At 40.0% G+C, this 18485-nt stretch overlaps 1 protein-coding gene across 1 annotated transcript in view; it reads right to left on the bottom strand.

The window, feature by feature from the left end:
- The window catches only part of ANKRD50 (ankyrin repeat domain containing 50), a 42948-nt gene extending 25245 nt beyond the window's left edge, over positions 1-17703 (bottom strand). The window contains exons 1-2 of the mRNA XM_063335965.1: positions 17525-17703; positions 15218-16499 (exon numbers count right to left, since the gene is read on the bottom strand). Coding sequence (XP_063192035.1) covers positions 15218-15696 — 479 coding nt within the window. The 5' untranslated portion in view covers positions 15697-16499; positions 17525-17703. The remainder of the gene's footprint in view (positions 1-15217; positions 16500-17524) is intronic.
- Positions 17704-18485: the final 782 nt, after the last annotated feature.

Here is an 18485-nt window from a genome sequence, read left to right as displayed (position 1 = left end):
CTACAGTATAATATAGATTATTGTGTCTAGTAAATTATTTACAGGCTGCACAGAAAGACAAACTGGCTCTAGCAGTTCTACCCAACTACAGTTAGCCTTATGAAGGAAGAGGCAGAAACCAGAAAAGAAAAAAATGCCCCAAGAATCACCTGGTGGGAAAGCTCTAGGTTCAGTACATGGATGTAAATCTAGGGTCTGGTCTTTTCTGAAGCGGTGAATCAGAAACAGCAGGCAAATCTTGTGCAATTCACTACCTGGTTTTGCAATGTCTTGTAGCAACCTGAATTTTATCTGTAATTGTAAAGCAGACTTGCAGTCCCACAAGGAGGGCACAAAAGCTAGCTCCAGGGCATCAGGCCAGACAAAAGCGTAGTTTATCGTAGAACCAGCGCCATAGGTCACGCATAAGCAGAGCAATTTGGACCCCTGTGTATTGATTAGAGACCTCCTACTGTATACAAATATATAGGCGATTTTTGTCTATAAAGCATTCCCAGCAGATCTACTGGTGGATTTACTTGAAATCTCAGAAAATAGAAACCTTAAGAGCAAATATTTTGGTGTAATAGTTGGACTGCCTAGAACAGTTTGCAAACAACTCAGCTATTATAAAGGACAGACAACTGTAGCTGAAAACCACTTACACCTGCTACCATGAGCAGGTTGACTCTCTCTGTATATTTTTAAATGGAATATATTTGCCATATGTGCTAACATATACAATATGTTCTAAACTACTCCGAGTCTGACATACAAAAATCTGTGTCCCTACCAAAGGCAAAGAGGAGGAGAGTACAGGAAACAATGCAAACATTTTCCTGAGCACATACTATAAAATAGTAATTTTACAGCAACTCTCCCAGTTCTGTTTTTTAGTGACAGAGAGGTCATCTTGTCCAGTTCCCTGCCTACAGCCTGATCAGCTCTACATCTGTCATCCCTGAGAGATACTAGTCAAGGCATTCCTGAAGACTTCCACTGACTTTGTCTCCCCAGCAATCTATTCCAAATCTATACAATATTCTTATAACTGGGAAGTTTTCCCCTTCTCCCCACATGTCTAACCTTAACCTGTTTTCCTGCAATTTAAACCTTGCACTTCTTGCCCTATTACTTGTGTCCCATGGATAACACAAGGGCCATTACAAGGAAGCCAGTAGTATCCAAAATTTATATCCATTTCCCTCTACTCAGCCAGATCATTAAGGGACACACTGAAAAAAGACAGATGCAGGACAGACCTCCGTGAAACCCAACCTGATGTGCTGTGTCAGTTTCAAAATGAACTACTGATAATCACTCTCTAAGTACACTTACTCAGCTCTTTTTGCACCTAGCCAAATACGGTTCTACCTTGCACATGGGCCTGTTTGCATGAGTCTCATGTAAGCATCAAAGCCTTCCTGGAATCAAAGTGACATTTACAGTTATCTCTTATCCACAAGTTCTATTACTCTGTCTCTTACAAAAAGACTTTACATTAGATTTGTCAAAACCAAACCATGTCATACCATGTTAGCTGTTTTTCAACTCTTTGTTCCAGCTGCTTGCAAATAGTTCCAGCTTTTTTTTTTTTTTATTTCAATTGACACATTTCTAATTCCCCAACACCTTTTGTCCCTTTTTAGAGGGACTAAATATACACCTTTCTCTTTAAAGTCTGAATTTTCATTCATCCTGATAAAGATAACACGTCCTTTGAAGATAATCAGTAACAGTTCGAAAAATCTCTCACCTATTCTATGTTGAGGGGTTTTGCCTGGGCTATATTTTCCTGTGATCTTACTTCTTTGTGGCTAGTTTTAATTATGTTAGCTGACGGCAAAATGACTGTTTTTAAGAAAGGGCAATATACGCAAGCATTGAACATTTTAGTTTTCCCAGTGCTATGAGTTTTTCCTCCCCCACCACTTGGTGGATATTGTCTTCCTTCTGCTAATGTACAAATAGAATTATTTCTTATTACCACAGAATTATTTTTTATTACCAAACAAAACACACATCGCAGGAAACAAACAACACACCTTGAACTTTCCGTTTTGCCCTCATTTTCACATTACTCTTACTTTCATATTTACTAGTTGACTTGGGTTTTTTTCTGCAGTCCTCCTCCTTGCGTTTAACACATGAAAGATGAGAAGCTCGGTTTAGCAAAACTGGACATTTAATATACTGCTTTGAGACTTCAGTGTTCTTTCCAGCTAATACCTTTTTTTCATTATACTTGCCCTCATGAGATCTTACCCACAAATTATCTTAGGTCACCAATATCTCCAAGTCCACTGCTTTTAGTTTGTCCTTCTTTCTCCTCCTCTTCTAAACATCATGTATTTAAGATAATTTCATAGTCACTATCTCCAAAAGTTGCCTTTCATTTTCTCAGCTGGTTCTTTCCAATCTGACTGAAGCAAATCTATGTCATCCCACTAGCTATTTTCTCCTCTTCGACAGTAGAAATACGGTCACTGACAGACTCCTGCTAACATCATGCTTTCACAGCTGATGTTCATCTCCTACATGTTTTGTCATTCAAATTTTTCAACTATGTAGACATTATTGTCCAAATTCTATTCCTTGGATAATTCCATCTGGTATCTTAAAGAAGCTTAGCTTACTTGATCTTGCTGGTCTGGTAGAGCAAAACATATGTATTTTAGGAAAGACACGGTTTAGAGGTGTGGGAGTCTCTCTTAGTTACTGAAAATTACTATACTTTGCCAAAGCAGGTAAACATGATGGTCTAACAAGGTAGTTAGTAGGTAGTTTTGTTTACAGTCCATAAAAGATAACACTTTTACGAACAAATCTTTGAGTAGATATCACACATGTATAACTATCACCATGTGTAGTGCGTATCTTTAACTTACAGATTTTTCAGTGGCTTTGACTTCTTTAGTTTATTCTAGAACTACAAGCAAGCACAGGTTATACAAAGCAACTCCAAAACAAGCTACTTTTTTTTTTTTTTAAACATACCAGTTATACAAGTTATCCTGAGAGATCTTTTAGAGCATTTAAATCAATCTTGACTGAGTACTAATATTTCCAGTTCTGCTTGTTTACCCCATACCTTTTTTCCATTAGTAGAAAGACATCTAAGGCATTTGATTACAACCTCACTTATCTTCCTCTTTGTCCATCCCATGACCCTATATGAATAACCCTATTTCCTCTCTTCCTCCACCCCCAGTTTTCGAGCTCTTGTCTAGGTTGCTGTTATTTATATTTACCCCTGGTATTTGTCATCCACCAGGTGTTGTTTAAAAGCTCTTACTTACTAGGGTTAAAAAAAAATCACTACTTTTCCTTGTATTAAACATCAATGAAATTCTCATTGTTTGTTTCCACAATTCAATCTTTCTTTAAAAAAAAAAAAAAAAAGGTAGGAGGCGTCAAAGAAAGTACACTTTACATCAAATGCATGAGATGAAAGCACCAAATCAGACTAACTGAAAACTATTACTAGTTGAAATGACAGAATTACCTATACTGCACCTTATTTTCTATATCTTTACAGTTAGTATAATAGCTTACTTTGTAAATATTCAGAAGTCTGTGGCTGAAATGCAACATGTAGGAGTGGAGAACCACAAGAAAACTAACAAGTTTTTATATATATGCAACAGAATGCATTAAAATCACAAAGTTTTGTTTTGAATCATTTATGAAACCAAAGGTACAGAAAAGTGAAATATATAGTCTTTTCAGCTTTCCTTATTAACTACCTCACTCCTTAGTCATATAAAAATTAATATTTATTTGTTAAACAAAAATATATCTTCTATGAGCAGTGTTATCTGAACACATTAGCATACCACTGAATCAAAATTCTTGTAGCTTTACAGGCATTTGAATTTGTTGGTATTATTCTACGTTTTGGAGAGAGACAAAATCCCTTTCTTTCTTCTGTCTCAATTTATGCAGAGCATAAACACAACTGAAGACACAGATATTGCTTTCCATGTATATAATTGTATTTGTTGACATGAGAGAAATGCTAGCCACAAAAAAAAGAAACAAAAAAACTCAACCCAGATGAGACAGGTAGAAAACTGCACTGAATACATTCAGTTGTGTGGCTTTTGTCAGGCTATATTCTAGTTTACTGTTCAGCCAGCCCTACATTCTATTATTCCATGACAGCCTAACAAAAGACAACAGCATAATGCACATGGTACAAAAACAGGCACTGTCATTAGCACAGTTCAGTCTGACAATCCCCAAATCGATTAGATTTTTCCTATGCATTTGATTCCAACAGAAAACAAACAAACAAACAAACATTACTGATTGGGAAGCCCACAGAAGAGGTGCTGCAGTAAGCTGTTTCTTCAGAACAGGGAGTTCCTGAATTGCCAGGATAAACAACAATATACATTTTGAAATCTTGATCATTCCCTCGTCAAGTTGCTGTATACCTGCCTTTCTCATTTCTTGCACATCATCACAAAGCACCCCACACTTCAACTGTTGAACTGATTGCAGGATTATACTGCCCAACCTCATTTTCAGAAAATCCTCTGCACAAATACCAGATGAAAAGCTGTTAAGATTTTACCTTAGTAGTCAAGCACTTAAGACAGCTTTTCTCCTATGTTTGCACTACAACGTATCTTTTTCCACCTTATTTTCTCAAGTAAAAGGGACTATCCTAACCTTTAATTGCACTGTCTTAGTTGAAGAGGCAACAGATGGAGCAGCTTTCACGTGTCCCATTCAATATTATTCTCCCATACTCCCCAAAGTAGAATCCACAGCATATGTTCCTCGTGCATCACTCTGGATCCACATTAGTTACTTTGTGGTTTGGGTTTTTTTTTTCCTCCCCCAGCGCCAAGCAGACAGAGTTTCTCTTAATTTGACTATACATTTCCTATTGATCCTTTCTGTAACTTCTCTGTAATTTACTTTAAAAAACCACTGTTAGGTTAGCACCATGTGAACCTGATTCTATTATCTTACAGCAGTAATGCATTTAGCTTTGGAACTGATTCCATAGCTTTATATTTAGTAAGATCTATTTTTATCCTTAACAACAATAGAGCAAGTGACAGAAACTACATTCTCCTCTTCCCCCCTCCCCCAACAGTTTATACACAAAATGTTTACTGTGGATGGCAACTTTATCATGATTTGAAGTAGAAGGAGGCGCTACGGAAAAAAGTATACCTCAAATCATAAAAAGCAAACTTAATGTGAATGTGCAGTACCTGCTACAAATCTTCTGGGGGAAAAAATAGTATTTTTTTGTATTTTTTTAAGAGAAAGTCAGTGGAGTGAAACTGAAGCAAAGGAAGTGGCAACACTCTCCAATACAAAATAAAGCAATTGAAACCAAACTGATGCATACAGTTGTCAATGGAATGCAGTGAAAGTTTGGAAAGTTTACCAAAGTGTTTCTAGACTAGTCAAAACTAACGTGTGTTGGTACCACTGCCATCATGTTCAACACTGCAACAGCAAGGCAACCTAGCATAAGACTTCATAACATTTGTCTTACTTAAACTCTTTGCATTGCTGACTAAGTTTCCATCCGTTAGAGAAGGCAGAGTTGATATTCCTTTGCTAATTTAGGGTAACTTAAAATCATATAGGACACAATTTCTCTTATTGCAAATCAACTGCAGTTTCCCTACAAACAGAGCTTTTTTTCCAATGTCCTGCTGAACTCTATTTCATGAAAGTGTAGAAGGAGAATAGACAGCATAGTGATTGTATCATGCTCACCATCACTGCAGGAGAGCTAATGTAGTTAAACCAAGATTTGTTAATTAACTGCTTTAGGATGGAAGTCATGCTGTAATCCCATTCTCAACAGTTTTTCCTCATGAGGTTCATTCATATCTGCCTGTTACTGGCTTCTCTATACTGCTGGTATTTTCCTTAACCAACTCAGAGCTTCTGAACAGTTTCCTGTTTCTTCCAGGACAACTCCATGAATTTTCAAACAACCTTAAATAAGATGCTGCCACGCCCCCTTCCTCTTAATCTCTCTCACCTACTAAAATATCACGAATCTTTAGCACACAAGCTTGCATGGGTGCAGTCAGATGCTCATCCCCCTGTCTTCGCACATGCAGCACTATTACCAACCCTTATTAGTACGCGACAGAGAAAAAAAACAAGGAAAAGACACTGTTGATGGGCTGTGGACTGAAAGTCCGCTCATGTATGATCCTTTATTCCCATTCTTCCTCCTACTCCCATCGATTTAAACAACAGCATCCAACACCCAGCCAAGAAGTCTGATCACCTTCTATTAACAGCAAAGACTTTTTGGTCCTTGCTTTGCATGAAGGTATCTCCAAACATGCAACATAGAGAGGACTTTGATTGCAATTGTTTTGCCCCTTTCACTTCATCAGCTATGTAAATTTCTCTGTTTGCTTTTTTTTCTTGATCTCATTTTCAGTTCTTCTTTCATGCTATCCCATGACATTTCGGTATCATCAAGTGTACCAGAAACCTACCCGCCTACATTCTTTGCAGCACCTCCTCTGCAATACCTTGGAACACCTATATACAACTCAACTCTTCTTTCAACATAATTATTTTCTTAAACTTTTTCCATCACTCTTGCCTTTTTTCTTAGTTATTTCTTTTTGAGCAGTAATTCTTCAATCACAAAGTATTTCTGCATTAACTATTCAAAACATTCCTACTCCTAGACAAAGACAGAAGATTTCTCACCATTCCTAGTGTATTGTACACATCACCACGCAGAAGAAACTGAAACCTCTTGAATGCATTGCTTCACTAACACTTTCAGGAGGCGATATTTCAATACTATCTTTTCCCAGTATATTAGACACACTAAGTCCTTTCTACTTCACAATCCGCCAAATCCTTTTCATTTTTTCATTAAAAAGGAAGAAAAGAAAAGAAACTTAAAACCTTGCACAAGCTATGAACGTGTGCATAGAAAACTGGAGGGAAAGGGAATAATTAACAAGCGAGAATTGCTATGAAGGTCCATCTAACTAAACAGCTTATAGGAAAACCTGTAAGGTTTAAGACTGAGCCACATAGATTAAAGGCAAAATGTTAATGCCTATAGAAGTAGAAGACAAAAAGGTCTATGTAAGTTGTCATTATTAAAATGCCTTAGGGAAACTTTCTTATGGTAATTTAAACTGAAAAGGTTAAAACCTTAAATGGTATTATGTTCAGCCTGTATGCAGTGCTTCCATACAATGAAAAAAGAACACACAACTTGCTCTTGCAGAAACACTAACTGTTGCTATGTGACCTGTTAACTCCACAGATTTCAGGGAAAAGCCTAAAGAGAAACATACCACAAAGTACTTAAGCTTCAGGCAATGCTCAACTTTCTAATAGTCTACACAGCCCCAGAACACACCATCTTCTATGAAACCTAGCGTCAGTTAAAAGTCTAAAGCATCAGTTCCATGTTACGGGTACATACTAGGAATCAGAAGCTCCATCAGAGTCAAGATGCTCTCACACCAGTGAGTTTATGAAATACCAATTTACCTTCTGCAACTTCACTTTCACCGAGCTGGAAATACAAACTAAGTTGGTAGATTCTTTTTAAGCTCTTACAAAAATAGTTTCTCATCTCACCCATGAATTGGTATGATTTTCAGTCAGTGTCCTGCCTCTATCATTTTTGAGTATAAAATAAATGACATTACTGAATAATTAAAATGTATTTACTAGAAGTCACTATAATACACATGACAAATATGTAAATACTTATAAATTAACAGACTCATACCACACAAAAATGAAAGTCAGCACAGAAACTGTATTCGTAATTACTTGAACTGTTGTAACTAGTAAGCTACATTGAAGACAAGTAGCATTTTACCACACATTTAGCATTAATACACTGTAGTTGCTCACATCTTCATGGTGCACCACCACACAGGAGATGGTATTAAGGTTCAGTGAGATACATTTTTTGTACTGTTCCTTACTTCTTTCATACAGAGTGTCTTGTTCACCATTTTTCTTCATTAGATCTCAAAAGATCTTTTGATCTTGAAGATACCAGCTTACATGTAGCTGCTTCCTATAAAGAGTCATAAAAGGCTTTGTGCTGTGAAGTCTGTCTGCTATTTTTAATATTTTATGTCTCTCCCTACACAATCACTAAGTGTAAGCCTCCACAGTATGAAGATCAATCTCCTAGGGAGCTGAAGACTGTAAAACTGTCCAGTCTTTCTGATGAAATCTATAGGAGTAAACTTTTTCAAATTAAAAAGCACCTCAGCCACCTCATGTTGAAGGTACATATTTTTGACACAAACTTTCTTCACCACAAAGAAGACAGTAAAAGCAAACTGTAATTATTCCATTATTATTGAGTACATAGTACTGTCAGTGAGAGAGAGAGAGACATGTATGTGCTCCTTATGTTTTGGCATGACTATGTTTGACAGCCTTAAGTTTTTCAAAAAGCAGAGACTTCAATCCTTTCATGAATCTACCTTTAAATCACACAGAATTGAGAGCCTGTCACTCCAACTTCAGTGGAATCTCAAACTGAGACTAGAAACAGGCATAAGACTACATGGGAGAGACCACTGAGAACACCCCTTGCTAGAGCACTACTTACACTTCTCCTTTGGCATGCTGTAGATATTGGAGAACCCATCAATGCACCACAGGAAGTCTACAAAAAGGTACCTAACTCAAAACAACTTGCTTTTAACTGAAATGAGCTTGCTTTTAACTGAAAATGGCTGTGGCTCCTACTAAAAGCAGAATTCAATCTTGTAACAGAGCAAGATCGTCTGGGCTAGAATCCAGCTAGCTTCAGGATTCTAGTCAAGCCTAAGTGAAAGATGTAGGAATGGACAAAATTCTGGGAAAGTACAGAAGTAGAATGTTACATATTTACACATCTAAAATGTTCCGAAGAAAAATTCTCTTTAGATACTAAAAACTTTCTTTAGCTAAGGGATTTTTTTAATGTCACATTCTTAGGTGTGACCTCTGAGGAAAGACTAACAAGTTGGACTTATTTAATTTAAAGACAAGATGAAAGAGAAGAAAGTGGTATTCAAATACATAAAAGGCTGTCCCAGAAAGGAAAGAAAGAATCTATTCTCCGTGTGTCTGGAGAACAACGTAAGTAGTAACAAACTTAAATTATAGCTACAAAAAAACCTCAGGTTAGACACAGGGAAATTTTTTTCTGATAAAAATTGTGAAGCGTCACAGCAGATGAAGCTGTTCTCATCTCTGGGAAACAGGCTTGGTTTCTTCTGCCTGCGGAAGGAGATAGTGGACTTGGATTTTCTGAGGTGCCCTTCCAACCTTCTCTCTCGAGGTTGAAATCAGTCACTCACACATTTGAACTTTACATGTAGCAAATGAATAAATACACTGGAAACTTAACAACCATCTTCTTTAAAGGGTCTCGTAAATTATTTCATTGTGCATTCAGACCTTTCTTCACATGAAGCAGGATACAGTTAGTCCTTGGCTTTGTTTCTACCATTTATAGCTCTACGAAATTAGAGAGTCTTGAAAGATCTATGTTCACACCCTCCTTGTAACCATTGCAAAGCTACAGCTACCGAGATTGTACTGGAGCTGCAGAAGCAGAGGGAAAGGCTGTGTAGCAGCCCTTTCCAGAAGAAAGGAGAAGATTAGAGAAAAAGATATAGATCACTTCCAGACAGTCTTTTCGAGACTTCAGTGAGGAGAGTCAAGGCATTTCTTTTCTATAGAAAGATTAGTACGGAATTACTAATGTTTTATATAGAATAAATGGATAGAAATCCCAGCAGCTTTCAAGTTTCCAGTAGCCCAAACTCAGGCATCTATAACTGTCCCCAACGTGCTGCCTCTCAGTGTATCTTTTATTTCAATCACTCCTAAGCTCATGGTAAAACCAAACTTTTACCAAATGCATTTCATTAAAAAAAAATATATATATATAGAAGCAAAAGTAGTATCACATGCTACCACCTCATCCCCTCCAGAGCAAAAATTAATACTGCTTATTTTCACATCAGTTTTCACAGAACTTTGGGTGATGCAAACAGCAGCAGAAGCATGTGGTTAATTCACTAGCAAGGAAAACTCAAAGTTTGTACGGTGAGGTACCAAAAACTAACCCCATGAAAGTCAGGATACTCTAATTAATCTCTGGTCTCAGCCATTAAAGTGGATTTGAAATTTTCTGTTAGCTAAAGACAATGTGAAGGTAAACAGTTAAAACAGGAACAACAAAAAAAAAAGAGAGAGAAAGAAAAGGAAAGAACTGAAGAGGAGCTGGCCTTCAACTTCTCAGATTTACTCCAAAAACCACTTAAGTTTTTGCAGTTAAGAATAAGCTACTCCAACATAGTGGAAAGCTCACTAATTAATTGTTCAATAAAGCCTACACAACCCATGATAATTTTAATTATATTACTGGCTTCAAAGATCATACAAGAAGTTCTAAAAAGAACAGCTTCTTCACACATCATCTGTTATTGCATACAACTTGAATTCTAAACCTGTTCCTTCATCTATACTAAAAAAATGGCATTTTGGTGCTGCAGATTTCGAGTCCCCAGACAACCATCACAGAACATTTGCTGAACAAACCTGTACTTTCCTACATTGTCAGATAAACAATCCAGAACGTGAAATAAAACTCATTTCCCCTTATCATTTAGATAAAGGTAAAAGCGCTCTCAATCACCTACAATTTGGAGCTTTCTGATGATACACTACTCTTAAGGGAACCAGCGAAGAAAAAAAGAAAAAACCACGGAAAGCCAATACAGGTGAAGGGCCGGGGCGGGGGGGGGAGGAAATGCTTGTTAGCATTACTTGAAAATCATAGTCTTTTTACTCTGAGTTCTGCTGTTTATGAGATTTCCATCATATTGCCAAATACCAGAGGCTCAATCCTTTGGAGTTCTCCTCCAAACAGGTAAGAGTAACTTTACATAGATAACAGCTATTGGCACAAGATTTGTTGTACTTTAATGCTGTCCAAATGAATGACTCATGCGAGGCGGCTTTCAATTTTAATCAACATAAACCCCTGCTTCAAACTTACAGTCAGCAAAAAACCTTACATGACCTCTCACACTTCTTACAATCAAGCCAACAGATTTTTCTACAGAATTTGCATATTCTAGAGAACTATAAACATCCAACAATTTTTTGTTGCCATTATTGTAAAGTTTCAGGTGTGGATGCCTCTTGTTACCTGTTGAGCTTAGTTAACTATGAGGTTTCCCTTTTCAAATGTGAGTAGCAGAGATCAGGAGTTAGAAACAGAAGAAAAGCTGTGATTGTCTGGGAACCTGCAGAAGGAGCCATGACACTGAATTTAGCACCAGCGTGCATAGAATAAGAAATAAATCTGGTGTCCTTTCTTTAAAAAAAAAAAAAAAAAGGATACCTAAGTTCTGGGGCACAGTTTCCACTATGTTCATTTTTGGTAAAGAAGATGTAACACCAGCTTGAGAAAACTTCTATGAAGTTCTTAAACAATCACAAATTTGTTCAGCAGCTTTTTTTTTTTCTTCCCCCTTTTAAACTGTTCTTTTCTTGGGTCCCTAGTGATGAGGTACAGCTACTTGCATGCGAATGCAATTTCAGCAATGCAAATATGTGGAAATCTGAATTCATAGCTTCATTTCCCCCCCAGTAAAAATCGGTTTGATCTGGGCTGTGAATTAATCAAGCTCTGCTTTCCACCACCACCAATCCTAACTGTAGCACAACATATGTGAATTATGTGCCTTCCCCTACTGTCTGAAGGTGTTTCATGTCATCTCCGTTGTCTGAAAAACATAAATCAGAATCATAAGGGTAAATGTCTTTTCGCAGACTAGTTTGCACAAATTTCAGTATTATCCACGGTTTATATCATAGTCCGCTATGTCCTCATGGCCTTGGGTAACTGATAGCCACCTGTATTCCCACCAATTGCTGGAGGTATAAACTTGCTACAGCAAAAACAAAACCAACCCCCATTCATAATCCTAGAGAAAGCATTGCAGAATTTGGTTTGTTCTCATTTTGACTTTTCTGTTCAAATAGGGAAGAATAGCCTAATAGACCTTTTCAATTAAATTCTTTCAGTTTAACACAACATTTCTTCTTACTTTTAGAGTCTGTAACACTCCTGACATTTCCTTTACACTTTCTCCTTCACTTTCACCTAAAATTTGAATATGAGGCTTCAGCACTCTCCCTTACGTTTAAGACTGCCTCTGCTCCAGTACTACATGCACGAGGAGAAAAGTGCCTCAGAAGTGATGCTGTAAGCAGCTGTCAGTGCAGCAACAAATGCATATTTGTATAGATTAGCCCTTTCAGCTCTTCAAATCTGCAAGATCTGCCCCTGAAAGAATTTTTAGGGCATGTTAAAATTATAAATACAGGAACAATTTTTAAGAGAAGACATTCAGACAGGAGGAGAAAAGTCTTAAGTCTCTGGGTCATCACTTGCACATGTATCATTATGGCCACCAGGGTTGCTGAAAACCTATTTAAAAAGCCTTCTTCAGAAAAAGATTAACTATTTTAACTAGTGAACTTTATATTGTTTATAAACTGGCACACTACAAGGCATTAGAAAGTTTTTCTTACTAGTTCTAGGAGAATTAGCACAAAAATAGAATGGTGTAATCTTGTTTTAGCACTTATGAAGAGAAGTCTTTCCATTTTAGGCCATGAGTACACAGCTGGAGCAGCCGTTCAAAGCAGAGCAAAAATTTGACAGTGTCTTTAAAGAAAGATCTTTCCCCTCTTCAACTGAATAAAGAAAATTAAAATAAGGTAAAAAAAAAAAATCAGTGGAGCATTAAGATGAGAGCTTTATGCTGTTTCCGTGCCTTTACACAATGCAAGAGGCGATCAGCTGACTGTTAAATCTTCCGAGAACTCATTTCACATTACAACATTCATTTAACAGAAAGCATATATAAACACACCAGACCAGAATACTGAGGTGCTCAGTGATGTCTTAGAAACCATGAAAGATACTAACTTATATTTTTGTTACGCATTTTTTGCATGCTTTATGTATTAACTAAAGTTCAATTAACAAATGATCAAAGTATTTGATGGTGGGAAGGGGACTGATTGTCAAGTTCCTCTTGTTTGTGGACAGTGATTGTACCATACAGGCAGCAGCACAAGCTCACAGCACTGCTGTCAACAGCCATCTCCTGGTCCCCTGCCACAGTGCTGAAAACTTATATTCCCAGTACAGCACCTTGTCTCTAACACCTCATCTCCCTTAAATCTGAAATATGGGAAGGAAGACTATCTACCACAGCTGCTTTTGAGAGCAGATCAAGGTAGGTGGGCAGCAAGGGAATACATGAAGGCTCCAAAAAAAAAAAAAAAAAAGAAAAAATCTCCTTGACTGAAACTCTTGTACTACAACAAAAGTATTTTTAGCGTAATAATAGGAGTTCACATCACCACTGCAAAAATTGAGAAGGGAAAGACTAGTACCAGATGTTGTGTCATATTTTATTTTTCCAGAACAAAACCAAGAACCCTGTATATTGACCTAAATATTCAGACAGCCCATCATTAAACCCTGCATTCATAAAAGTCTTACTTAAAAAGCTAAGTCTGACTCACGAGTATCTTTTCTATTCCTATATTGCATTTTTGTCTAAAGAAGTTTACCTAACTCCTGTTCTTTTGAGTAAGGCAATCATGGTTAGAACAGAGGAAGGATTCCAGTTCTTGGAGATAGCTTGCCTGTACTAAATTAGTATGATTTCCTTGTAATAGACTTTTAAACATAAATGGGCTCTTACCAGATTAATCCACTTCCAGGATTTTAAAAGACTGCCCAAAGCGAGATGGCCAGTCTGCTATTCCATTTATAGACACTTAATTTCACCCAGTTCCTAGTCATTAGAACTTGAGAGGACTTAATACGTCTGAAATTAGGACCTTAACAGCTGCTAGAAGTTGCATCTTCACTTAGCAACAAACAAAAAAAATCCAGAATTAGTATTGGTTTAGACTATTTGTTTTAAGACACTACACTGAGAACAATGTAGATGTGCATCCTGTTTATTCAGCAGGCAAGGACGTAACAGCCATCAGAACTGGAAGGCTCTTTTACACCACCATGACAATATAAGCATGCACTACAGTTCAACCTCAGTACTTGTTTACCCACTCTTTGTTGGCAGGGAAAACAAAGAAAAAAAGAGACAGGATTTTTTTTTTTTTATACTGCAAACATCATCCAATAAACCCTTAAGTACCACACAAAGTTATGTCACTAGACTATACTAAAGAACTTCAGTTTAACTAATATTTCAGGAAACTTTTACACTAGCAACACAATCCACTGAAGATCTGTTGCTAGAGACACGCCTTATCCTTTCTGGATTTTCCTTCACTGTGACCCAAAGGCATAAAGACCAATATACACATGCTTGTGAAGGCTGTGCTCAAGACAGCACGTTGTTCTAAATGATCTATGGATATACACTCTCACATAAACATTAGCATCCTTACAGAAACAAAATTCTCAGTGACATACTGAAGAGACTTTGGTTTGTTAAGGAACACTAAGTTAAAAAAATATAAATATTTTCATTCAGCTTAGACAGCTGACAAACCTTCTAAGGGGCAGAGTGAGCCCTCTCGATAAATTTCTGAACCACTCAACACTTTGGAGTACTTATTTTTTAAGTAGCAATACAGATTTGACATAACCTGTACACATTGTGAGAAGTAACATAAGGAGTTAATTGACATTTTCCTACCACATACTTTTAGACAAACATAAAACCGATGTGCTGGATCAGACCCAGAGATCAGTTAGTCCAGTTTCCTCTCAGACAGAGCACAATATTGGAAGATTTTGCAAGGGTCCTGTAAGGTCTGTTTCAGGTCTATGGAGGACAACTGCCCTACCTTTATGGCACATGAAAGCCACTGACTAGGCATCTCCACTCTGAAGTAAATTACTTTAAAGTCTTTTCAAAACACTGGTTACAACTGAGGTGTATTAATATACAAATGTAAATAAATTCACTATTAATAATAAATTTTGTTTACAAAGTAAATATTTATTTATGTCAGCTATAAGGACAAACTTAGATTTTTCCATGGTAGGTCTGCAAGCTCTGACAGAGATAACAGCCATGAAACAAACATGTTTTCAACAGTCAGACTCTTTGGAAGAAGACCTAAATAGAAGCCAGCATTTTTTTTATTTGGGTTTATTTTCAATATTTTTTTTTAAATTTGTTTTTACCTTTTAAATGCTTCAGCAGGGTTCCTCTCACATTCCCCGGGTTGCAAGAGACTTTGAATAGCAGGATCTCTTAGTTTGTCCTCATATCCCTGGATCAGTCCACTGCGGCAGATTTGTGTAACTAAACCTCTAATAAACCCTCCAACACACAGAGTGTCAGAGTCTTGGGCCCTGCAAAAATGGAAGGCTAGAGCCTGATGATGTAAGCCTCTTTGTAGGTTTGCAGGTGAGCTTGGCCACAGTAACTCAGTACAGAGGGCCGTCTTCCCACTACCGGGCCCTCCTACCAACAATACACCCCAGGCAGCTCCTTTCCCAGAGACAACACCGGTATTATTCCCAGAATTCGCTACAAGAGATGGTTTGTTGGCAGCATTACTGCTGCAGTTAGCTTTCTCCTGGAGGCAGTGCTGAAGCTTGTGGAAAACCCACTCCCTACAGTAAAACTGCTTTCCCTGCAGCAAGCTGGTTTGAGCCATTTTATAAAGCTTCTTCTCTTGGATTTGTCATAAGCAGCAGTACACCTTCAACATCTCAGGGTAGGGAGACACACATTCATCTTGCACAGAAAAGTCTTCTGCACAGAACTTGACAGAGGTTATGGTAATCGGTTAACCTTTCTTGCAGAACTTCACAGCCTTTTCTCAGGAAGGGCGTCACTCCATTTGTGGGCTTTATTATGATTTGCATAACACAATCACAGTTCAGCTGACATCATGAAGCGGTGTCTGATACCAATGCTCAACAATACTTCTCATCTGGCTCAAAAGTTCATACAGCTCCATGGCTGCATCTGTAGTTTACACAGTTGTGTGTGTTCCCAGTATACAGGGGAGACAATACATCTGGAAAAACTGAGGGAAAGCCAACTTTTCAGTGTATACTAAATGCTTTTCAACTCTAGGCATTAATCTCTCTGGATATACATCCAGAAAAAGCTGTCCATAATAAAATGTTCCTTCTGGGAATTTTATAGAGAAAGTGATTTTTCTTCAGAGTCCTATATACATACCACAGATGTGGATAAGTACCACTTACTAAGAAACGGGCAGTTTGGACAGCGAGCTTTGCAGACTTCATACATCTGGGCGAGCGTCTGAGAAGTGCTTCAGATTATGGTTTCTTATGCAGTACAGATGACAGGAAAAAAAAAATATGTTTACAGCTTCTTATTTCAATACATTTGTAAGTGTCTTCTTCAGGAACTTGGATTCTTACTGAACCTGTTCTCAGGTATCTTAATCGCAAGATGTCAGAAGAGACAACATCTTCCCCTAGAGCTCTGAAATAAAGAAGACAGCACTTTTAACCCTACATGCAAGTCATAATTCAGTCAATTGCAAATGCAGACAACAAAAGAGTAAAGTCAATGGCTTTTATTCTTTATTTTTGCTTATACTATTCAACCAAATTAATCTAAAAAGCTGTTTTAAAAAATAGTAAGTTGTTGTTACAAGGTAGGATTAGCCACATGTAAAAAAAAAAAAATAACAAAAGCCAATAAACAGATATGACAGTGGCCTCAAAACCATAGGAGAAATAAGCCTTGCATTTTCTCCTGAGAAGTGAATACACCCCTTTATCTGAGAAACATTCTTCCTAACAAGGCTCCATCACCCAATTCTCTCTACACCCCATTTTTCTACTGCTGGCTACAGGGTTTTTTGGGGTGGGTTTTTTTTGGTGGTTTTGTTTTTGAAGTTTATTGTAGAGGGGAGAGCTGCCGATGGCTCTCTGCACACTTCTTTGTTCCCGGCTGGCCGGCGGCGGGGCGCCCGGCCGCCCCCCGGGTCACGGTTCCACACAACACACACCCCCCCCCGCCCCGCCGCCGCCCTTGTCACCGCTCCTTCCCCACCGCGAACAAAACCCTTTTATCCCGGGCTGGGCTTTAACCCCACGCTCCGGTTTCTTTCAGCCGAGACACACACGGCTCAAAAAGTCACTCCGATCCCTCTGGAGAAAAATAAAAGCCCACCCTGAGCGTAGCGAGCAGCTGGGCAGCTACCCCCCCCGGCGCGCCGCCACCTCCCCGCCCGCCCTTCATCTGCCTCACACCCCCCCGGCGCGGAGCACCCCCGCCATGTCCCCCGCTCCCCTCCCCCAGCACACACACAAAGATCCCGGGCACCGCACACACACCCCGGTTCCCGCTGCCGGCCCGGCGCCGGACAACAACCCCTGTCAGTCCCCTCGCAACGCCCGCCCGCCTCAGGTACGGCCGGTAACGGCCCGCCCCACCACCAACCGCCCCAACGGCCGCCAACCGCCGCCGGGCGAGGGGCCTCCCCGCCGCCGCTCGCTCACCTCCGCGGCTGCTCCTCCAGACTCTCCCCGTAGCGGCGCGTCCCTCTTCCTCCTCCTTCTTCTTTTTCCTCCTCCGGGCCCCTGAGGCTCCCGTCGCCCAGCGCCGCCGTTCCAGGGCCGCGGCTGCCCTACTCCGCCGCCTCAGCGCCTCTGGAGCGCTCTCCTCACCGCCTCCTTCACCCCCCCTCCCACCTCCCTCCGCCCGACCACGCCCCTCGGCCACGCCCCGGCACGCCCCCCTCCGCGGCCACGCCTCCTTCCCGCCCGGCATCGCGGGGGGGCCGAAGTAGTCCTGAGGCGGAGGGAGACGGGCGATGAATACCCTTCACACGCACTCCTCCGCCGCACCCCCGCTCGCCTCTTCCCTCTCAGCGCCGGCGGCGGCGGCGGGGCCGTCTCGGCCCCGCTCTCCCGGCCCGGCCCCGCAGGGGGCGGCAGCGCGGCTCCCTCCACCCCGAGGCGGCGGGACGGGGCTGTGGGGAGCCCGGCGGGGCGGGCGGCGGCCCAATCGCCGTGCCTGAGACCCGTCCCCCCAGGCCCGGCGTTACCCAACCAGCCACAGCCCCGCTGGAGAGCAGCAAAAGTTAGAGAAATAAAAGGGTTTTTGGCTGGAGACAGACCAGACGTTCTTTCAGCCTCTCGATGCCTCACTGCTGAGTCCAACCCTGGTGTAAAACGGCATCCGCTGGCCCTCTAATGCGAGACGTGATGTTACTCTTTTTTTAACCAAGCGCGGGCCTAATAGCTTCCCCCCCCCCCCCCCCTTTTTACCGCACCATTGCCTTTTCTCATTTTGCCCTCAACTGGCCCGTTTCAGACAGAATTTCATCGCTCTGACGGTGGACGCGCAGCCTCACAGGATACGTGCAGCAATTTTTAAAGTGTTTTTTCCCCCTCCACTTTGTTTCTGGTGATACAAAGCCAAAAATCATTTTTCTGAGTGGCTTTGCCACAGCCAGGG

This window comes from Chroicocephalus ridibundus, chromosome 5, assembly GCF_963924245.1.
Source record: "Chroicocephalus ridibundus chromosome 5, bChrRid1.1, whole genome shotgun sequence".
NCBI classification, from domain to species: Eukaryota; Metazoa; Chordata; class Aves; order Charadriiformes; family Laridae; genus Chroicocephalus; species Chroicocephalus ridibundus.
The sequence above is the reverse complement of the archived record's forward strand: the minus strand, read 5'-3'. Positions and strand labels throughout refer to the sequence as shown.